At 28.8% G+C, this 18,638-nt stretch overlaps 1 protein-coding gene across 4 annotated transcripts in view; it reads right to left on the bottom strand.

Moving 5' to 3' along the window:
- Positions 1 to 18,638, bottom strand: part of LOC107173206 (uncharacterized) — a 96,375-nt gene that overhangs the window by 35,828 nt on the left and 41,909 nt on the right. For 2 of the 4 annotated variants that reach the window (XM_089223930.1, XM_089223928.1), the window contains 2 exons: positions 5,326 to 5,422; positions 4,984 to 5,107 (listed from right to left, as the gene is read on the bottom strand). In XM_089223930.1, coding sequence (XP_089080056.1) covers positions 4,984 to 5,107; positions 5,326 to 5,422 — 221 coding nt within the window. Of the gene's footprint in view, positions 1 to 4,983; positions 5,108 to 5,319; positions 5,423 to 18,638 lie in introns of all 4 variants that reach the window. The other 2 variants (XM_089223929.1, XM_089223927.1) reach the window with 1 other exon arrangement.

Genomic DNA, 18,638 nt, shown 5'->3' with positions numbered 1-18,638 from the left:
TATTGATATTATATTTGAAATACAATATTGTTAGGATTATATGATTATACGTATTTAATGGCTGTGTGATAATAATATGAGTAATATATAAATATATATATATATATATATACTATAATAAGAACAAACCATTTTTCTAATATTCGACACCACTGCTCGAGGAATGAGAAATACATTTGAAGCTGAACTTAGATCATAATGTACATGCAGCATGAACTTATGTATTATAAATTATAATGTTATACTGCATAATATGTACCGGAAATGCAGCGATGGCATTTTTTGTGTATTGTGCTGTGGCGATCATCTATAAGGTAGTGTTTTGTTTATTATTATAATTTTTTTTTTAATATCCACTATCAATATTATGTAAAATAAAAAAATTATAGGTATTGTCATATATTTTATGAAATAAATTCAATCGGTTTTGAATGCTTTGACGTACCTATTGATTAAATTTATAATTCCAATATACGAAATAATGCGAAATGACGACGTCATCGCACATAGATACCTAGTGCGAGATAAAATGGTGTTTAGGTATAACCAAAAATAATTTTAAAAAATACCGATGAACCACAAAAAAAAAGAAATAATATCTATAAATTAGACATCTTGTAATAGTATAATGCTAATACCTACATAATAAGCTATTGATATAAATTTTACAATAACGCATTTATTATCGATAACTTATTCAATGATACTGATCGCGACAGTTCGTGATAACATGATTCTTTAAGTTTGGCTTGTATTCATTTAAAAGTCAAAATAAATCTTAGTGCCATTCTTTGTTTAATTTTAATTTTTTGTGCAACTTTGAAGATTTGATTTTTACTGTGTTGCTAATATTTAAACTAACGCGCAACTAAAATTAATCAACGTTTGAAATAATGGCCTAAAAAATTATAGTACAATGTCTTAATTTGTTTTACCTTTACTTGTCGATGGTTTAATTATATGATTCATCAATAAAAATATTATTCATATTTGGCTTGCACCATCTAAAATAACGATAATCAATATAAAAACAAATTTTAAATCATGTTGGACACATATTATCAACATTTTTTGATCAAGTTAAATCCCTATATAATTAGTAATTTTAAAAGAAAATACTTTAAGAATAATTAATGAATAAGAGATTATATTATAGCAACGAAGATTTAAGTTATTATATGAAACCGGAAGGAGTAGGTATATAGGAGAAACTTAAACTTTTTTTTATCAATTATAGGTATACATTTTTATTTCGTTAATTCGTTATAAATCATAGGTACCTATATATATATATTAGTATTAATTTAATATAATGTATACGTGTATTAGTAAGTTCAAAGTTTTGTAATTTTATGTTCAATTATTATTTAAAAATTATATTGTTAGCGAATTACCCTGATTTGGTATATTTTATTATTCGATTATACATATAAAGTTTATATATATATATATATATATATAAATATATTATATTTACACGATTTTCGCATGTAGAATTATTTACGATGTTCATCTAAATTGGTTAATTTATCTTATAACTGATTGGTTGTAAATCTACACAAGAAATGAAAAATAGTTATCTTAACATAATATAATATAGTTAATCGGATATCAGGTACCATAATACCATATATATCTATATTCATTATAATTTTTAAGAATATAAAGCGTACCTAAATTGTATACATAATATTGTATATATATATTTTATAGTTGAAGCCGTTACATAGTTGACTTATATCCGATAAAGTAAATATTTTTTATATTTTAAACGTATATTACATTTAGGTACATTCATAGTTCTATCTTCGTACAACTATAGCGTACGATTCCAACAGCTGTTAAGCAAAGACCTCCCCTTTGAACAAAAAAAACCACGTGGACAGCGGTGCAGGTTTAGTGTGTTTAGACTGCAATATTGCAGTAGTGTATAGTAGCGGTAACAATGTTAATAGTATAGTATGGTACATTATATTATATAATAGTAAAATATAATTGCTAGGTGCGCGTTTCTAAATTTACTTGTCGTGCGCCAGTTGTTTCGTGTTTCCCGTCTAATGGTTCGCGCCGCCCGGACGGCCACCGCCGTGCGTATAGACTCCGCCTCGGCCGCCCTATACGTTAATTGGCCACTTGTCCAATGGCTGTGCTCCAAAACCATTCCCTTGGTTAAATAAATATTTTCAGTTTCCTTCACACCCCGTCAGCGCACTGTGGTATTATGTATAGGTACCATTATATAATTATCATTAAGTGCACGCGCACATATACCTGTATTCAATATGTATATTATAAATAGATGTATACACCTCAAATGGAATAAGTTTATAATATATTCGGTGCACTTAAGTCGTCGTAATTACATTTCATACATATTATTATATGCCATTATATTTTATATAATGGTACGACATATTATATTAAAATATTATCACAATGTACGTAATATTATATTGTAATAGGTACTCGTATAATAAATAAATAAATATACATATATATAGATCGGCATGTTCGAATTGGTTCCGAAATGTCAACATTGGTTCCCAAGTTTTTATAAAGATTATATCCGAATTGGTTCCCGGGTTGTTAAAAATTGTAACTTTTGTCATGCGATTTTCATTTTTTATTACTACGTACAAAATAAATAATAATCAAAATGATATGAATAATACCTTATTCGTCCATTCCTCTTTTTTAGAGTTGTATGTATTATTGAGGTAAAGATTTATAATAGACATTTTTTATAAATTCAATATAGTCTATTAATTTCATTATTGTTATATTATTGTTTTTATAAATAGTTTCTTATTTTTAGATTTAAGGTTCTGCAGTTTGTCTGTTCTTCGCAGTTTCATACGTATTTATAATTATGGTAAATATATTATAATAATATTAAATAATAAATAGTACTTTTTCGCCCTTTTAAAAGTCCTTATCGGAACCAATATTCGGATGTATATAGCCATACTGGTGTATCTAAAAATTTGAACTGGGAAAATATTATTAGTCTCTTTGAAGCTATCATACTTATCTATTTATAATTTATATACACTTATAATATATTTTATGAAATTTAAAATGTAGGATAACCTATGTGTTGTATGGTATGTACCTACTGTGTAGTAGAAATATTTCTGTTATAGTGATTTCTGGTTTCAAATTCTTATATATAATTTTAGCCACAGGAAATGGCTTCTTAAAATATTTAACTCTACATACCTAATAAAACCCTGCACATAGATCTAAGAATGCCAACGGTTGACCAACTAGCTAAATTGTAGGTACCTACTGTAACGTCTGTAACAGATTTCACTCTAAACTGCAACACCGTCCCAATCCTTTAGTCACTCACCTAGCATAGTAGCATCACATACTCTTTTCCTGACAACCCTGCACCGCTTCGACTCAAAAGAAACTGGTGCCGTGACCAATTAAATTAATGTATAAAAAAAATTAATTATTGGAGGGTATACCATCGCTGGATGATTTCCCTCATCTTGTGCTTCTTGTTATTTTATGTATATAGTGTTATGTCAGTCATCTATTTTACCTATTGTGTTGTGTAATACAGATTGTAAATTTTCTAAATAAAAAAAAAACTCTACATACCTATCTATCTATATATTTTGTTCCGGATCCGATATTTCAGTTTAATTGATATAATATATATAGGCGGTACTTATAAAATATAGATGTATACACTGTAAACCAACACTAAACCCAAATTAACATTAAAAACAGGTAATTTTAAATATGGTTCTTATTATTGTATATTAATACAATAACACTAACTGTACATGAATTTCAATTGTATTGATCGAAATGCAAAGTATTTAAAGACAATAATATTCTGTTAAGTGTAATCACGCGGACCTGCTATAGCCAAAATATGTAAATAAACTTTACTTGATCAGATTAACTGACAAATAATTGTTAAAAATATAATAAATACTTTTCAATTTATATATTTTGTACAATATTGTAAAATTAAAAATTTAAGTTTTTAGTATAGGATTTCTTGTCTTACAGTTACAAATAGTAACACACCATATTTCTTAATATTTATTGCTTACATCATGTACTATAGTGCATGTTCTTATGATTTTTTTAGTATAATAAATTGTAAAGTTGTCTTTTTTGCAGTTAAACTGCAGTTTAAATGAAAATTTAAAAATATTTTATCGGTTCGGCTTATAATCAATAGATTATTATTGTATATTTTTTTAAATTATTTTTCATTGTTAAACATCAATAACTTTACTATAGTTATTAGCTTACTATAGCAATTTGATCGGTTTGAATTCAATACATTTTTTTTTTAAATATAGCATACCTATATAATACGCATATGTAACAATCAATGCTCTAAATATTGTTATTTAAAATTTAATAAATGTATGATATAAAGTATTATTTTGATAAGTTGTTGTGTACATTTATCAAACAGTCATATAGTAGATAAAAATCATGTAAAATAAAACACATCAAACCTATATTATTCATTTTGTATACAATGAATAAGTGAACAAAACATTGAACATATGTATAATCATGTCTAAATATCTAAACTACGCCAAATGGTTTATTTGGTTTATGATACAACATTTTAAGAAAAAATATTCGCTAAATAATTTACAGTAGAAAAGGGGTTATCGTGTGAAAAATAGAAATTTGAATCACCACAGAAAACTTGTTAAGAAGTAAAAACATCAAAAGAATTTGAAGATATAATCTTTAAGTATATTAAACAATCTAAACAATCAGATTTTGAATAACAACACTAGAATAAAAGAGGGTTAGCATGCTTGATGAATCATCCTGTATAAACACGTGGCGTTTCGTCAATTATTTAACGTATGCAAATTGAAATACGTATTACCTAGTTATTTATTATCATATTGTATAGGTTTATATATATATTAAATAAATTATATATTTTTTTAAATTTTAATTGGATTTATTATTAATCAAAGGTATAAGTACCTGTATTCGATCTTCTGGCAAATCTGTTTTTAAGGATAACATTTCTCTTGCATAGACATCCGGGTAATGAGCGTCTTTGAACGCCTTTTCTAATTCTTCTAATTGATAACTGGTAAATATAGTCCTATATAAATGTTTTTAAAAATTATAAATTTTTTTAATTAATACAGATTAACGGAGAACCTATAAATGTTGCTGGTAATCTATTATTTGAAATTTTTAATTGATCAAAATAAACTTAGGATTAAAACTTGCAGGTAAAATAATATTAAAATTCTCATTCAAGATTAATCACAACTCATTAAAAGCGTGGGGGATTTTTATTTAAATGCTTGCCTGTGCCTTCTTTTTTTCTTCTTCTTGTTGGAACCAAATGACGTTGTCATAGCTTCATTACTGTAGTCCTTGCCCGACTCTTGATGATTTAAATGACTTAATCCTGAAACAGAAATATTATTATTCAAAATAAAACAGAAAATATTTTCACAATTAATTAAGTTATGTTTACGAGGTAATGGTAAATAATATTAGAGAGCTTGCACTAAAAACAAGTTATATCATTGATTAGGTATAATTATAAATAATATAGGTACAATCAATGTTAACACCTAAAGAAATGAAAACGTTCACTAAATTTAACTTGCATACATATAATATATACAATTATTATAAAGGTAAGTGCGTAAGTACATTATATTATATTATTATTATTATTATATTGTAGTTATGTGATAACATTTTTTATTTTCTAAAATAACAGATTGACTATAATAATAATAATAATAATAATAATAAAATAATAGCATATTATTTATAAGTTTTATAATAAAAATTTTACTCATAAATACGCTGCTGCAGCATTTACACAAAAAAAAAACACTTTTAAATATTTAGTATAGATTATGCAAAATAAAAATTTATAATGATTAATTAATGATAGTAAAGTGAAAACGGCCGGTAAAATATATTTCATAAACAACATTTATTGTTCAAATAACCCTCTAATTTACATTTGTATGATATTTATTTATTGTTACTTGTTTCGCAAAAAAAAAAAAAAAAAACAATATTACACAATCTAACATGTAGGTACTTTCGTACTAATTGAGTACTGTTTTTTTCAAGTGCCACTTCATAATATGCGCTTTATTGTTTACTTAAAAAAATTATATTCTTGACATTCCATGACTTACACAATAAACGACTTGGATTTTAGTTACATACCTAACTCTACCTCTATCAACAGATTATATATAGGTACATAATACAAAAAATACCTATAACAAAAATTCATTTCACCCTGCAATATCAAGATATATCGAATTAATATCTACATCTATATACCAAATACGTCGATTATAAAAATAAGATGGGAAATTGTGGGGTACACACTAAAATGATTCTAAAAGAACTAAATAACGCTAAATTAAAAGGCATGATTGAAGGGAAAATACAACCTGGGTGATCTCGCTATAAATTTATCGGAGAAATCAAGAACGATGGAGAAGTTGAGAGCTGGCTTTAGAAGCCTATAAGAAATGGCGATTAACTGTGAATAATGGAGAAGAAAAGATGCGAGTTAAATATATATATATATATATATATATATATATGTATTTGTATATGTGTTGTGTATACATATATGAGTATCGAGTATGTAATGAATATAATGGTTGTTCAAATTATACAACTATAAAATTAGAATAATGTATTTTAAAGATATAGGTATTTCGCTGATTTATTTAACTTCAATTTTAATAAAACTATACATATTAAATAGTACCTTGATAATAAGCTTTTGTGTAATTAATTAAACCTTAAAATTAAAATCAATGTTTGTATCTAGTTTAATAACCAACGTCCCATAACGTAGGTATACGTAATCTAACGTATACAGTATGAATATTGCATAATATAAACATTATGCCTCTACCTCTAATGTATTGGTATATAAAATATTGCACTATATACTATAAATATAGATAAGTTCGAAAAAGCTGTGGTATACTTATAGAAAATAAATTGAAATACATATGTGTTAAATATTTAAATATGATCATAATGATTTACGAATTTATAATTTTGAATACAGTTATGTGTTTAGTAAACTAGTACCTACTTAATAAGCCGATGACATTACACGGTAAGTAACTGATACGTAATGCTCGCATGTGGTAATCAAGCAAAAGTTTGAGAACTATATCTATAGGATACCTCCATAATAACTAAATGTTATATAGAAATTGAGTAGTTGGGAAATAAATAAGTGAGAGATAGAAAGTAGAATAATATACCTACCTATATAGGTATCTAATATTTTACAAAGAATCAAATACCATCATTATCGTCACTAACAATTATTATACATACAAATTACAAATTAAGTATTTTGCTACGATGATATTTAATATATGAGTATAATTAAATTTCTTACCGGGAATATTATAGGTACTATACTTAGTTATACTGTTTTCATACCACTATCAAGTTCCGACGGTTCGGAATATATAATAATATATAAGTGTAAATATAGGTGTATAGTGAAGATGTTTAAAAAATAAATAATAAAAACAAATTTTTCGATTTTTTTCATTGGGGAAGAGCAATAAAAAAAAATAGTAATAATAATAATAAAAAAATGGTGTATACACGTTTGCTCGCATGTGCATGTGTCGTATGTATGTATGGTCGCAGTTTGTATATACGCACACGCACTCGATGGCAAAAAGCTATGGTTCGTTTCTGGTAACCATGGTGACAGCAGTGCGACCTGCTGGTTTTATTATGTCGTACACTCGCAAATATAAAGACCATGGTATATGTGCGCTTGTGTGTGTGTGTGTGGGTGTGTGTGTATGCATGCGTGCGTGCGTGTGTTTGCAAAAGGGAGGAGAACATTTGTCGGATGAGAGACAAAATAACGAGAGTTAGCAAGGGAGTGAGCGAGAGGGTGAGAGAGATAGCGAGCGGGGTGGGTAAGTTTGAGAGAGTGAGCGAGAGAGATTGATCGGGATTAAGCAGAGAAGGGGGTACGAATGAGAGGGACGGGGCACGAGGAAAGATTATATGCGATTGCGTCTTGTCCGCGTATAAAGGGTGGCGCCGCCGCCGCCGGTTGCCTTGTTAACTTTTGTGTGCAAACTGCCAAACTTACGATTACGGAACCAGAACAGACACCGCAAACGGTATAAAACGTGTATACGTGTATAATATATATACAAGTCTATTATTTGATTTAAGGGACACTAATTGGTGTGCGTCGTCGCTGTTGCCGCAACAGTAAATATATTATATTATTATACTCCACCACTGCACCCCGATGCGTATGGTACTATACTAAAATATTCTGCACGCACAAGTACATCGAGTCGTGCGCGTTTTCTTGGTTCAATGTTTTATATGATGATAATATACTTATAAATATGATAATAATAATAATAATAATATATTGAAATATTATAATGATATATTATTATGTGTAATGCTGACGTCTTCAAACCATGGTGGCATTCAACAATCGGTCTAATGAAGATTCCCGTGCCTGTCGCACTGCCACCGCCACTGGAGCACACACGCAACAGCACTTTATTTGCCGTTTAAAATATATTATGTAGTTAGGTATAGACGGTAGGTATATATAGTAATATGGTTAGTACTGTATGATATAATGATATACTTTATATTACAGGTGACGCTGTGACGACGAATTTAAAATACATAATTATGTAATAAATGCTATTATTTTTATCTCAGATATAATATATATTATAAGCTATTATAAGCTCATCGATGTGAAGATCATAATATGTAGTATTATTTGGTTCACTGTTAGATAAGCAATAGTTATATAATTTAAAGTACCGGTCCTATAAGAGTGTAATATGACTAAATAGGTATATTATCTTTATATAGATTATAGGTAGGTACCTACTGTTATTATATTTTGATCGGTATGTCATATAGGCACTAAAAATTATCCATATTTTATCAAATTTGAAAATTAAGCCCTTGAGTGCAGTTTAAAAACATAAATAAACAACTAGACTTATTATATAGCGATTATACCTTTTTTTATTATAATACATAGATTTTGAAAATTATATATTATGTTACATATTTATATATTTCTAATTTTGCTGGTTTAAGATTCAAAAAATAATTATTCAAGTAAGATTATGTATGCAAAGCTTAAACATTTTTTTAACATCCTATTCAACATGAAAACTTTATTTATAAATCTATTATAGGTATTCGCTTTATATTTTTTTATGGGTTGTAAAATCCATATACACTTATACAATATACATATTATTATTTTTTTAATACCTGCAGTTATTTAAACTGAAATCATGTAATTTATTATTAAAACAATAATGTCAAACAAAATCATCTGAACACTTGTTATTATTTTGTAAATATAATATTCATTTGTGCCCACAGGTTTTTTATGAATCAGTGCAATTATAATAAAATTATAGAGCCCTTAAATTTTTAATTTATAAATTCATTTATCTCATATAGTTATATTAGTTATTATATTTATTTATATATTTGACACTGACAATGCCTAACGTTTCATTCAAGGATCGAATGATCCAGATAAGTAAATGTATTTAATATGTATAGAGTTACTGAGACCCGCGTGGAACCAGTGAAATTACACTAATTAGTAATTGGTACCCTAGCTACGTGGGGCGCCACTGATATCTACTAGAACTAAAAATAACATATTATAATTAAACTTAAAATCTCTTTCTGTCTATTAGAGTATTGATTTCGATTTATGTTTTAATATATATTTTTTGTGGAGTAGAAATTTACGTTTCATATTTTTCGGAAAATTTCAGTTCTAATTTCTAATACAAGTGATTTCTGCTCGGTTTCAACCTCAATGTCAAGAACGATCAAATCAAAATATTACTCAGTATATCTAATATTGATAAACAACTAAAGTAATTCCTGTAGTAATTAATTCATGAATATAAAAATTAATTCAAATATTATTGCTAATATTAAAATAATAGCAACATAAAATACTCGTATTATAAAATTTTATTTATTTTAAGAAAGTATGTTGAAATTTAAATTACCAGTTTATGTAGGTATTCGATTTTTTACAGCCCATTAATAAGATTGTAAAAATAACGTATTTAATATACCTATTGAGTAATTAATTTGTATTCAAACTGTTTGAAACACATTGATTAATAATTAATATATTATTGAATACTAAATATAAATGTGCTATTAAACTGTATAACGAATCTAGTTCATAAACATAGTTCAAATGGGCCTTCGTTCACTAGTTTGTAATAATTTGTGTTCATATTTCAATTTCTAATGAAATATATTATGTTTTATTAATTTATTATATTTAGTATTATAGATTCACCATCTCGTTCAGTCCGTCTACAAATTATTACCGAAACATACAATATTCCGCATATTATAGTAATATAGTATATATATATTATATAATATGATAGATGGGGATACAATATAAGATAAAGTTAAGACACTTTATTTCAAATAATAAAAATTACAAGCAAACGGAATCAATATTATATATTTGTGTTAGAGTGTACTTGATATTATGTTGATATTTTAAAATTAATCATCGACAACAAATTAATTAAATGAAAAATAATATAATATTATGAAATTAAAAAATAATCATAAATCACTACTATAGTCTTATCAGATATCAATATTCTAAATTCGTTAATATTAAAAGAGATACTGTTTGAAATAAAACAATTGACTAGCATCACTGTCTCAATCACTTGCTCATAATAGTAGACATTGGATAAATAATTTAATTATTCTACTGCTTGCAGCTTATGCAAACTAAATGAATTCCTTATTATTCACGAAATTAATTGAAAAATTATAACTAACTAACAAATACCCATTAGTACCTACCAATTAACATCAGAGAAATTGGAAACTTTTTATATATATGTTACTTTTTGAATACAAAGATTTATATTAGTTTCTATTTTCAAGCATATAGGTACATAATATCTTGCATATCTAGTTGTATCGAATTTGCGAAGGCGAGACAAGTGTTCAATATTATTGTTTCCTTATCCTGATTGGGTTTTAATATATTCAGTATCAAAATTCTATTTAATATGAAAAAAAAATAATAATAATGTTAAGGTTTAACAATCAAGTGATAATATAAGTGTAAATAAGTGTAAGTTTAAGTGAATATTGATATACGATCATAGTAAGTATAATATCTGTGATATTATATCTCATATTATAAAAGAAGTACTTTTCGTATGATAACTTTTAAACATATTTTGACATTTTTTTTTTGTAAAAAATATCAACAAAATATGTAATACGGTACCTATAGCACGGTCACGTCTTCGAGAAACAAACAATGTCCGCACTTCATATTACCCTGCATATTATTCTAAATTCTAAAACATAGATATTATATTTGAATACATATTGTATAGACAAACAATAATTACTTTGGCCACGGCGTATTGAGTAGTATTGTTTGCGAGAGTCGTCGGCACTTCCGGTGAATCTTTAGGCCGTCATCCGCATTTGCATCGCCGCGCCATATAATACATGGCCACGTGAGAATACCAGTTCGTTATATTTGAAGACAAATCATTATTATTATCGTCGTTTCTCGACCATATAGGTGTGCGAGGATATTAAAGCGCATCAGTTAAGCCTGAGTGAAATCGTTAAAGCGGCGAATATTATATTATATAGGTAGTGGACGAACGGGTTAATTCTTTAAACCACGATCGTCGTCCTTTGCCACGAAGAGAAAGGAGCATTAAAATTTAGTTCGTGAACGGATATCGCGCAGCGTGACACGAATAATCGCGATGTTTCCGTATAAAAATCCGCTAGAAATCAATAGCCGACGTTTATATAATAGTTTTATTTAATAATAAAACGTGCTACCTACTACATATCAGTAAGTGTTGTACATCCGCCTTCAAGGCTTAAGGGTAGGTACGAAGAGTGGTAAGAGAAGGGAAGTATGTGTGTTTGTGTTGGTGTTAGTGGGGGTGTGGGTGAGGGTGTTAAATACCGATTTTCGAGTGTATTATAATGTTTAGGTACATATAATAATGTAATACGTGCGCCCATTATATTATGCATGTTGGCCGGTGAATAATCCTACGGAAAAGGTGTAACTTTAGCTAACCCCTTTTCAATTTTTGGCATTATAATATAGTCATCGCATTGTCCGTCCGCCCGCTGTTGACAGGTCGCTAATCAAAATATTCCGCCCACCAGTGTTGGGACCAATAAAAGACGTATTTGTCCCTCAAACGATATGTGTGTGCACACTGTATATATACCTATACCTGGTACACTCACCGCGGTACACGCGTATATAATAATAAAATAAACGTTATTATGTGTTATACCACAGCGGCGCTTTTATTTTTCGAAAAAAAAAAATAATAATAAAAACGGTGGGCGTCGCGTGCAACCGGCGATTCATTGTTGCCAACATTTTGTCAGTTCCCTGTCACATTTCTTTATTCTTCTTCGCCTTATATATATATATCTAACCCTTCACTTACGTACGACGCACACAAACGTAGCAGATGTTCCCTTGTTCAAACATCATTTCCGTTATTGTTGGCCAAAATATATACGAGATGTGTAATAAACTGTGTTAAATGTGATAAAGATCACATACTTAATCGATGTACCCACCAATATATATATATACCTAATAAATATGCGACCACTGTCTACCTATAAAAACTATATATAAAGGTAAAATCACACGTGGTCGTTTACAATCACTCTCAACTAGCTCACTTATATTTACGCGTAATACCCCCGCGATGTATGTTTAGTCAGTCTCATTAACCCTTAATAAGGCAAGTTTTAAGTTAGAAGAAGAATCCGTTGTACTCTGTCATATTTAATATTACAGTGAACTGACCTTTTTCAAATTTTAAGGTAACATAATATCTCCTAGGGCTGCACGTAAAAGGGTTTTTGATGTTTTCATTATGAAGTAAGTTACGAGTATTTTAATATGAAAATTCTCATAACATTTCTCGGAATTAAAATGTTATGAGGAACCTTTTGACACGCTCCAGTCATTATTTTTACCTATTCATTTTATAATAAATCAATTTGCTTTACTATTAAAAACTACAGAGTAAAATGGATTTTTACTACAATAAATTTCATACTTACATTCCGAAGGTATACCTATAACATCATGGAAGTTGGTATGAATTCAAATAGCATCGCAATAGTCATTAGAGAGTTATTACCACATAATCTATTACCTTAATTGACTAAGCTTTTATGGGAGCATATGAACTTGAGTGATTAATCTTTATAAAGGGTACTATGAAGAAACAGTTTATAATTACTCAGACTGGGCAATCAAGAGAAGGAATAGGTACGTTTGTTGGATGAGAAAATGTATAGTAAACAAAATTACCTATACTCACTGCCCTAATCAATTAATAGATCTATGCTCGTTTTATAATGGAAGCCGATGAGGTCCAAGGTCCAAGGTCAACCACAATCTTTTTCTTTAACATATATTGAAAATTTCAATTCATATAGTTTTTTAATGGACTTAACAAAATTCATATATAAGTATCAGATACCTATTAACCTATATTCATATTCATATCGGACGTTAAAACTAATTTAAGATTTCAATTATTAAACAACACAAATTAAATTTACTTGATTCTAATCAATACCTATAATACATATAATATATAATATTATATGTATTAAAGATCTATCCATCGTACATCACGAAAAAAATATTTTATTTTATTTCATCATTACCTACGTATACTACATTTGTATTCCTAAAAAATATTAAATTTTGTTTTATAGGTAGGTAGTTGAAAAAATATGCTACTAGTTATCAAATAAAATAAATGAAAATAATTATTTGCATTAAAAAAAGTAAAAGGTACTAAATAATTACATAATTATTGCAATAAGATTCTACAGCGTCTAAATATAATATATTATATATCTGTCATCATTTAGATTGTTATCAATTTTAATAATTTCTAAATAAGCACCATAAAAATTATGCCCACACTATACTTCACAGTTTTTTTTTTTTTTTACTTTTATTTTGAATGGATTTGAGCACATATTATATGTAAAAAAGCGACGACAATACACAGCTGAATACTAAAACTCTTCCTACGTATTGCACATGCTATAATTTGAAAGCATTTATTATGTTTCGTAAAAAAAATTGAATGAGAGACAGAGAGACAATTAACGTCTTAGAAAATTCGATAAGGTCTACGTTACAATGGGCACGTTGACAACATGTTTTCCTTACTTCACACCTACACCCCTGATTCATTGTTTTCCTAGAATCTACAATTCATAAAAATATGATTGTGTGACGCGATTTTCCAAAAAGTATTAATAATAATGATAATTATTATTATTGTTTTAACACGTTCACGTTATTTTAATTTTAAATGTTTATAACAAAACATAAAACTATATTAAATGCACGTGTGAGGTATTGTGGATGAAAAATATATGCACGCGTGAACGGTACATCTAAATAGTGAACTATTGCACACCGTGCTGTAGTGACAAATGACAATAAATTAAATTAAAATATAAAATTATAACGAGATGCGAATAAAATAAATCAAAAATCGTTACGTTCGGCCAAAAAACTCACATGAATACAGCGTGCAGTTAAGGTACCCCAATATTGTATCATAATACAATATACATTACATATATGCGATGACAAAATATGTGACATATTGTAACGAACGCGGTACACGTCGCAGCAAGAGTCTCTGGGGATGAAAGCTACTGCTGTATAAGAGGGCAAGAGAGAACCGTTTCTTGATGTACTACACCACTACGGTACCTATATATTATAGTCAATCGACCACGGTGTAGTAGCGGTGGTGTCGAAATGTGTGCCAAAATGGGGTGAGTGAGAGAGAGGGAGAGTGAGCAATCGAAGCGCGATGTAGAGGGGAGGACATTTTGGAAATTCAATTACAAGTCCGTTGTCGTCCACCACTTATGTCGATGAGCCGAACACACATACAAACACATACAGAGGATATAGCGTACAGTGTATATGTGTCTATAATGTTTCGATACATGGTGAAATCCGATGGAGTGTTAAACGTCTGGTCCGTCGGGAATTGATACGAGTGCAGTACAAACGGCGGCGATGGTAGCATATATAATATTATATACGTGCGAGCAATGCATGTGGCGAGGGAAATAGATTGGCCGTGTGAATGCCGTGCCGAACACAACAGATGCGGTGTAAATGGGTGGTTTGTAAAAAGGTCTATGCAGCTATCTCTCTCTCCCTCTCTGTCTCTACCTATCTTTCTCTATCATCGTGTCTGTTGTCTCTGGTGTCATCGATGTCATTATAGGTCGATGATGAAATCCCATCCGGCTGCAAGTTCAGAGGTATATACCGCCAAGCTATAGTAGTCACCGTATAATATCAAAAACATTGTACCTATAATATATTAGGTATATTGCCTCGTATATAATAGGCGATTGTAAGAACGTGAGAGTTTTCGATTTTCATACTCGTTAAAATAAGATTAGTTGCCGATCTGGAAATTTCATAACGTATTTGAAAATAACTATTGCTTATTTGCGCTTCGACAAAAATAATATTTTAAGCTATATTATATTATATATACATAATATTTAATGATAATTTTGAAATACAATATTATGATGTCATTATTATTTGGTTAAGAGAATCGGTGACTGAAAAATTAAAACAATATATTGATAATACGCTGCAGACAAACATTAAATACGAAAATAAGTTTGAAATTATTATTTAAAAAAATCATCACCTATGTTTGATGTAGGTAGAGATGGTATGTATAATAAATTATAATGATCGTGAGTTTGTTTTCGTATGATGATATTCATTGAATGAACAGATACATTTGTATAGGTAGTAGGTACCTCCTAATCATAATTATAATAAATGCATTTATAAGTAATAATGTAAAGAACACGTAGAGATTAAATAAAATATGTGACTGTGAGCCATTTATACATCTATGTATACAGCATTATACATAATATGTTCCTAGTTTCAGTATAAACCATATTACCTATATTTAATCATTTGTACGAATTTTTGTCGGGAAAACTCTATGCTCTTGTTTTAAAATTAAATGTATAAATCATATCACTATAAAACCTACCTACTTATTATAATATTTTCGAGGTAATATTGAAATATTATATTTTAATATAATAACTTACTGCGTTAAATAAAAAGTGGGTAATAACATAATGAACTATCAGTCATTACTCATTATGATGAGAAAAACAACTAACATGATATGGAATGATAATATTTGTTAAAGAAAGTTAATTGAAACGATTAGGTATTACACTTTAAATCAGATAATAATTTGTTTATGAATATTATTTTTTTTAAAAGCACGCTGTTTGAAACAATATATTTTATTTTTAGAAATATTCACAAAAAAAATTTATTTGAAAATTTGAACAACCAAAAATAATAAAAACTATATAAAATATAATTTTTAATCCAAATTACATATAGATAAGTATTAAGAACTTCTTTAAAACTATCAAAATAATATGAATATAAATTGTAATATGATCATAATAAAAAATATCCATCATTGTAAAATCAATAGCTTCTACGATTCACTCAGAATCTAGAATGAGAAAAAAAATTAAAATGTTTAAATAGACATTTATTATAGGTTTTAAAAAGTATAATTAATCCAATTTGAATGACAAATTAAAAAAACACAAATTAAAAATGTGTTATTAATAGAGCGTATTTGCTAAAAAATTTATTAATTTAATTAGGTGCCTCAAAAAATATTATTTTTTTGGTTCTAAACGAAGTGATGAGGAATGTATTGATTTTACAATGATGTATGGTTTTTTTTTGTGCCTGTCATCACGTTTTGGAGTAGAAATAATACTTTGATTTTTGACTTCAGCCCCTCTTTGAAAAGAAAATTTCATCTAGTTGGTACTTTGAGTCAAAAGTAAAAAATGTTCAGTAGTTTTCAAAAGTGTCAGAAAAACCCCTTAAAAAACTAGCGAAAAACCGATTTTTTATTTTACTGCAACTCAAAAACGTAGGTAATATTCAAAATCATTTTTAATACTTGATATTTTCGCCAAATGTTTATATTAGTGTTATCTATTTACAGTTAAATTTCCAAAATACTATGACTTTTTAAGCTATTTATAGACAATTGAAATTTTCGATTTTTCAAAGATTTTTTTATTGAAATGCTTGTAAAAAATTTTGGCTGTCCAAAAACTTTTAAAATTAATACAAGGTTTTTTATAAGTTGTACTTATCGTAGTAAAAAAATCGAAAATCGTTATTCACAATTTTTGTTTATAAGCATTTATAGTTTAAATGTTTAGGAGATATGTCAAAATCACAAAAATGTACATAGAATTTGCAAAATTGTGAAGTCAAAAATTCATAAAATATTGTAGTTTATATCTAAGGTTAAAAAACCCAACACAAAGTTCTCCATAACTTTTTCTTCAAATAACTGAACAACGTATAGAATTGTTCATATATCATTTTTTCTCTATTGCATATAGGTATAGGTAAACTACATAATATTATGATGATGTTATATACACAAGTTTATTATTTACGTGATACACATAAAACATTCACTACGACTATTCAGAAATACTATTTAATTGAGTCATTGAACAAATTGCAGTTTACACTGATAATGATGATAAAATAATAATAGCAATATTGTTATTGCTATATATTGATTTCCGCGCGGGTGCAGGGTAAATTCGGCTGCAACGAGTGATCGACTAGTATGTACTATATATATATATAATGATGATAGCAGCGATCGACGGAGTGGGCTGTAAGTATATAAAAGGGTGTTTGGGTGTTAAATTGAAAAATATTTGTCCGCCAATAACCCATTACGGGTGGCTTATCGAAATGCCTCGTAATTTACTCTCGGGGCTGACGCACGCACGCCTGCAGCACCTCACCGCCTCACCATCGCACACACGTCGCCGGAGGATGCAAAAGTAACCGGTGGAAGCGGTGGGTGCAGTGGTGGTAGTTATATGATTGCTAATAACGGACGGGTATTTTTTTGCCGGGACGTCCATTTGAAACGCGAGAATTCGGCTTACGCCGCGACCCGCAGGGGATTTGTCCGCGCCGCAAGACTCATGACGACGTAGTGATGCGAGGAGTGCAATAAACGGAAATACTTTAAATAGCTTCGGCGATCCAACATGGCGTCGACGGCAGCCGACGACGACCTAATCCTCGCGTCGTCCTCGGGCTGACAATCGCACGAGCTTTTCTCGATCCAATCAACCGGAATTCCGGTGGCAACCACCACCACCACCACCACCGCCATCCGTTTGGATTCTCCGATTAATTCGTCTCGCGACCGATAATCCGGTAATTTTTTTTTCTAAACATGGCACGTCAATATACATGTATATATAAGATTTTATTTACCAATAAGATATAAGGTGATATCCCTCCAGTTTACGGTAATTGGGTTATAAGTTTATGACCAATTGCCAGAATGATTTCCGCCGATGAGTTGGGTTCGTGTAATGCGTGTACTGTTGCTGCAGTTTACTTA

The sequence above is a fragment of the Diuraphis noxia genome, unplaced genomic scaffold (assembly GCF_037042655.1).
Source record: "Diuraphis noxia isolate RWA-SAM2 unplaced genomic scaffold, SU_Dnox_SAM2 contig0003, whole genome shotgun sequence".
NCBI classification, from domain to species: Eukaryota; Metazoa; Arthropoda; class Insecta; order Hemiptera; family Aphididae; genus Diuraphis; species Diuraphis noxia.
The sequence above is the reverse complement of the archived record's forward strand: the minus strand, read 5'-3'. Positions and strand labels throughout refer to the sequence as shown.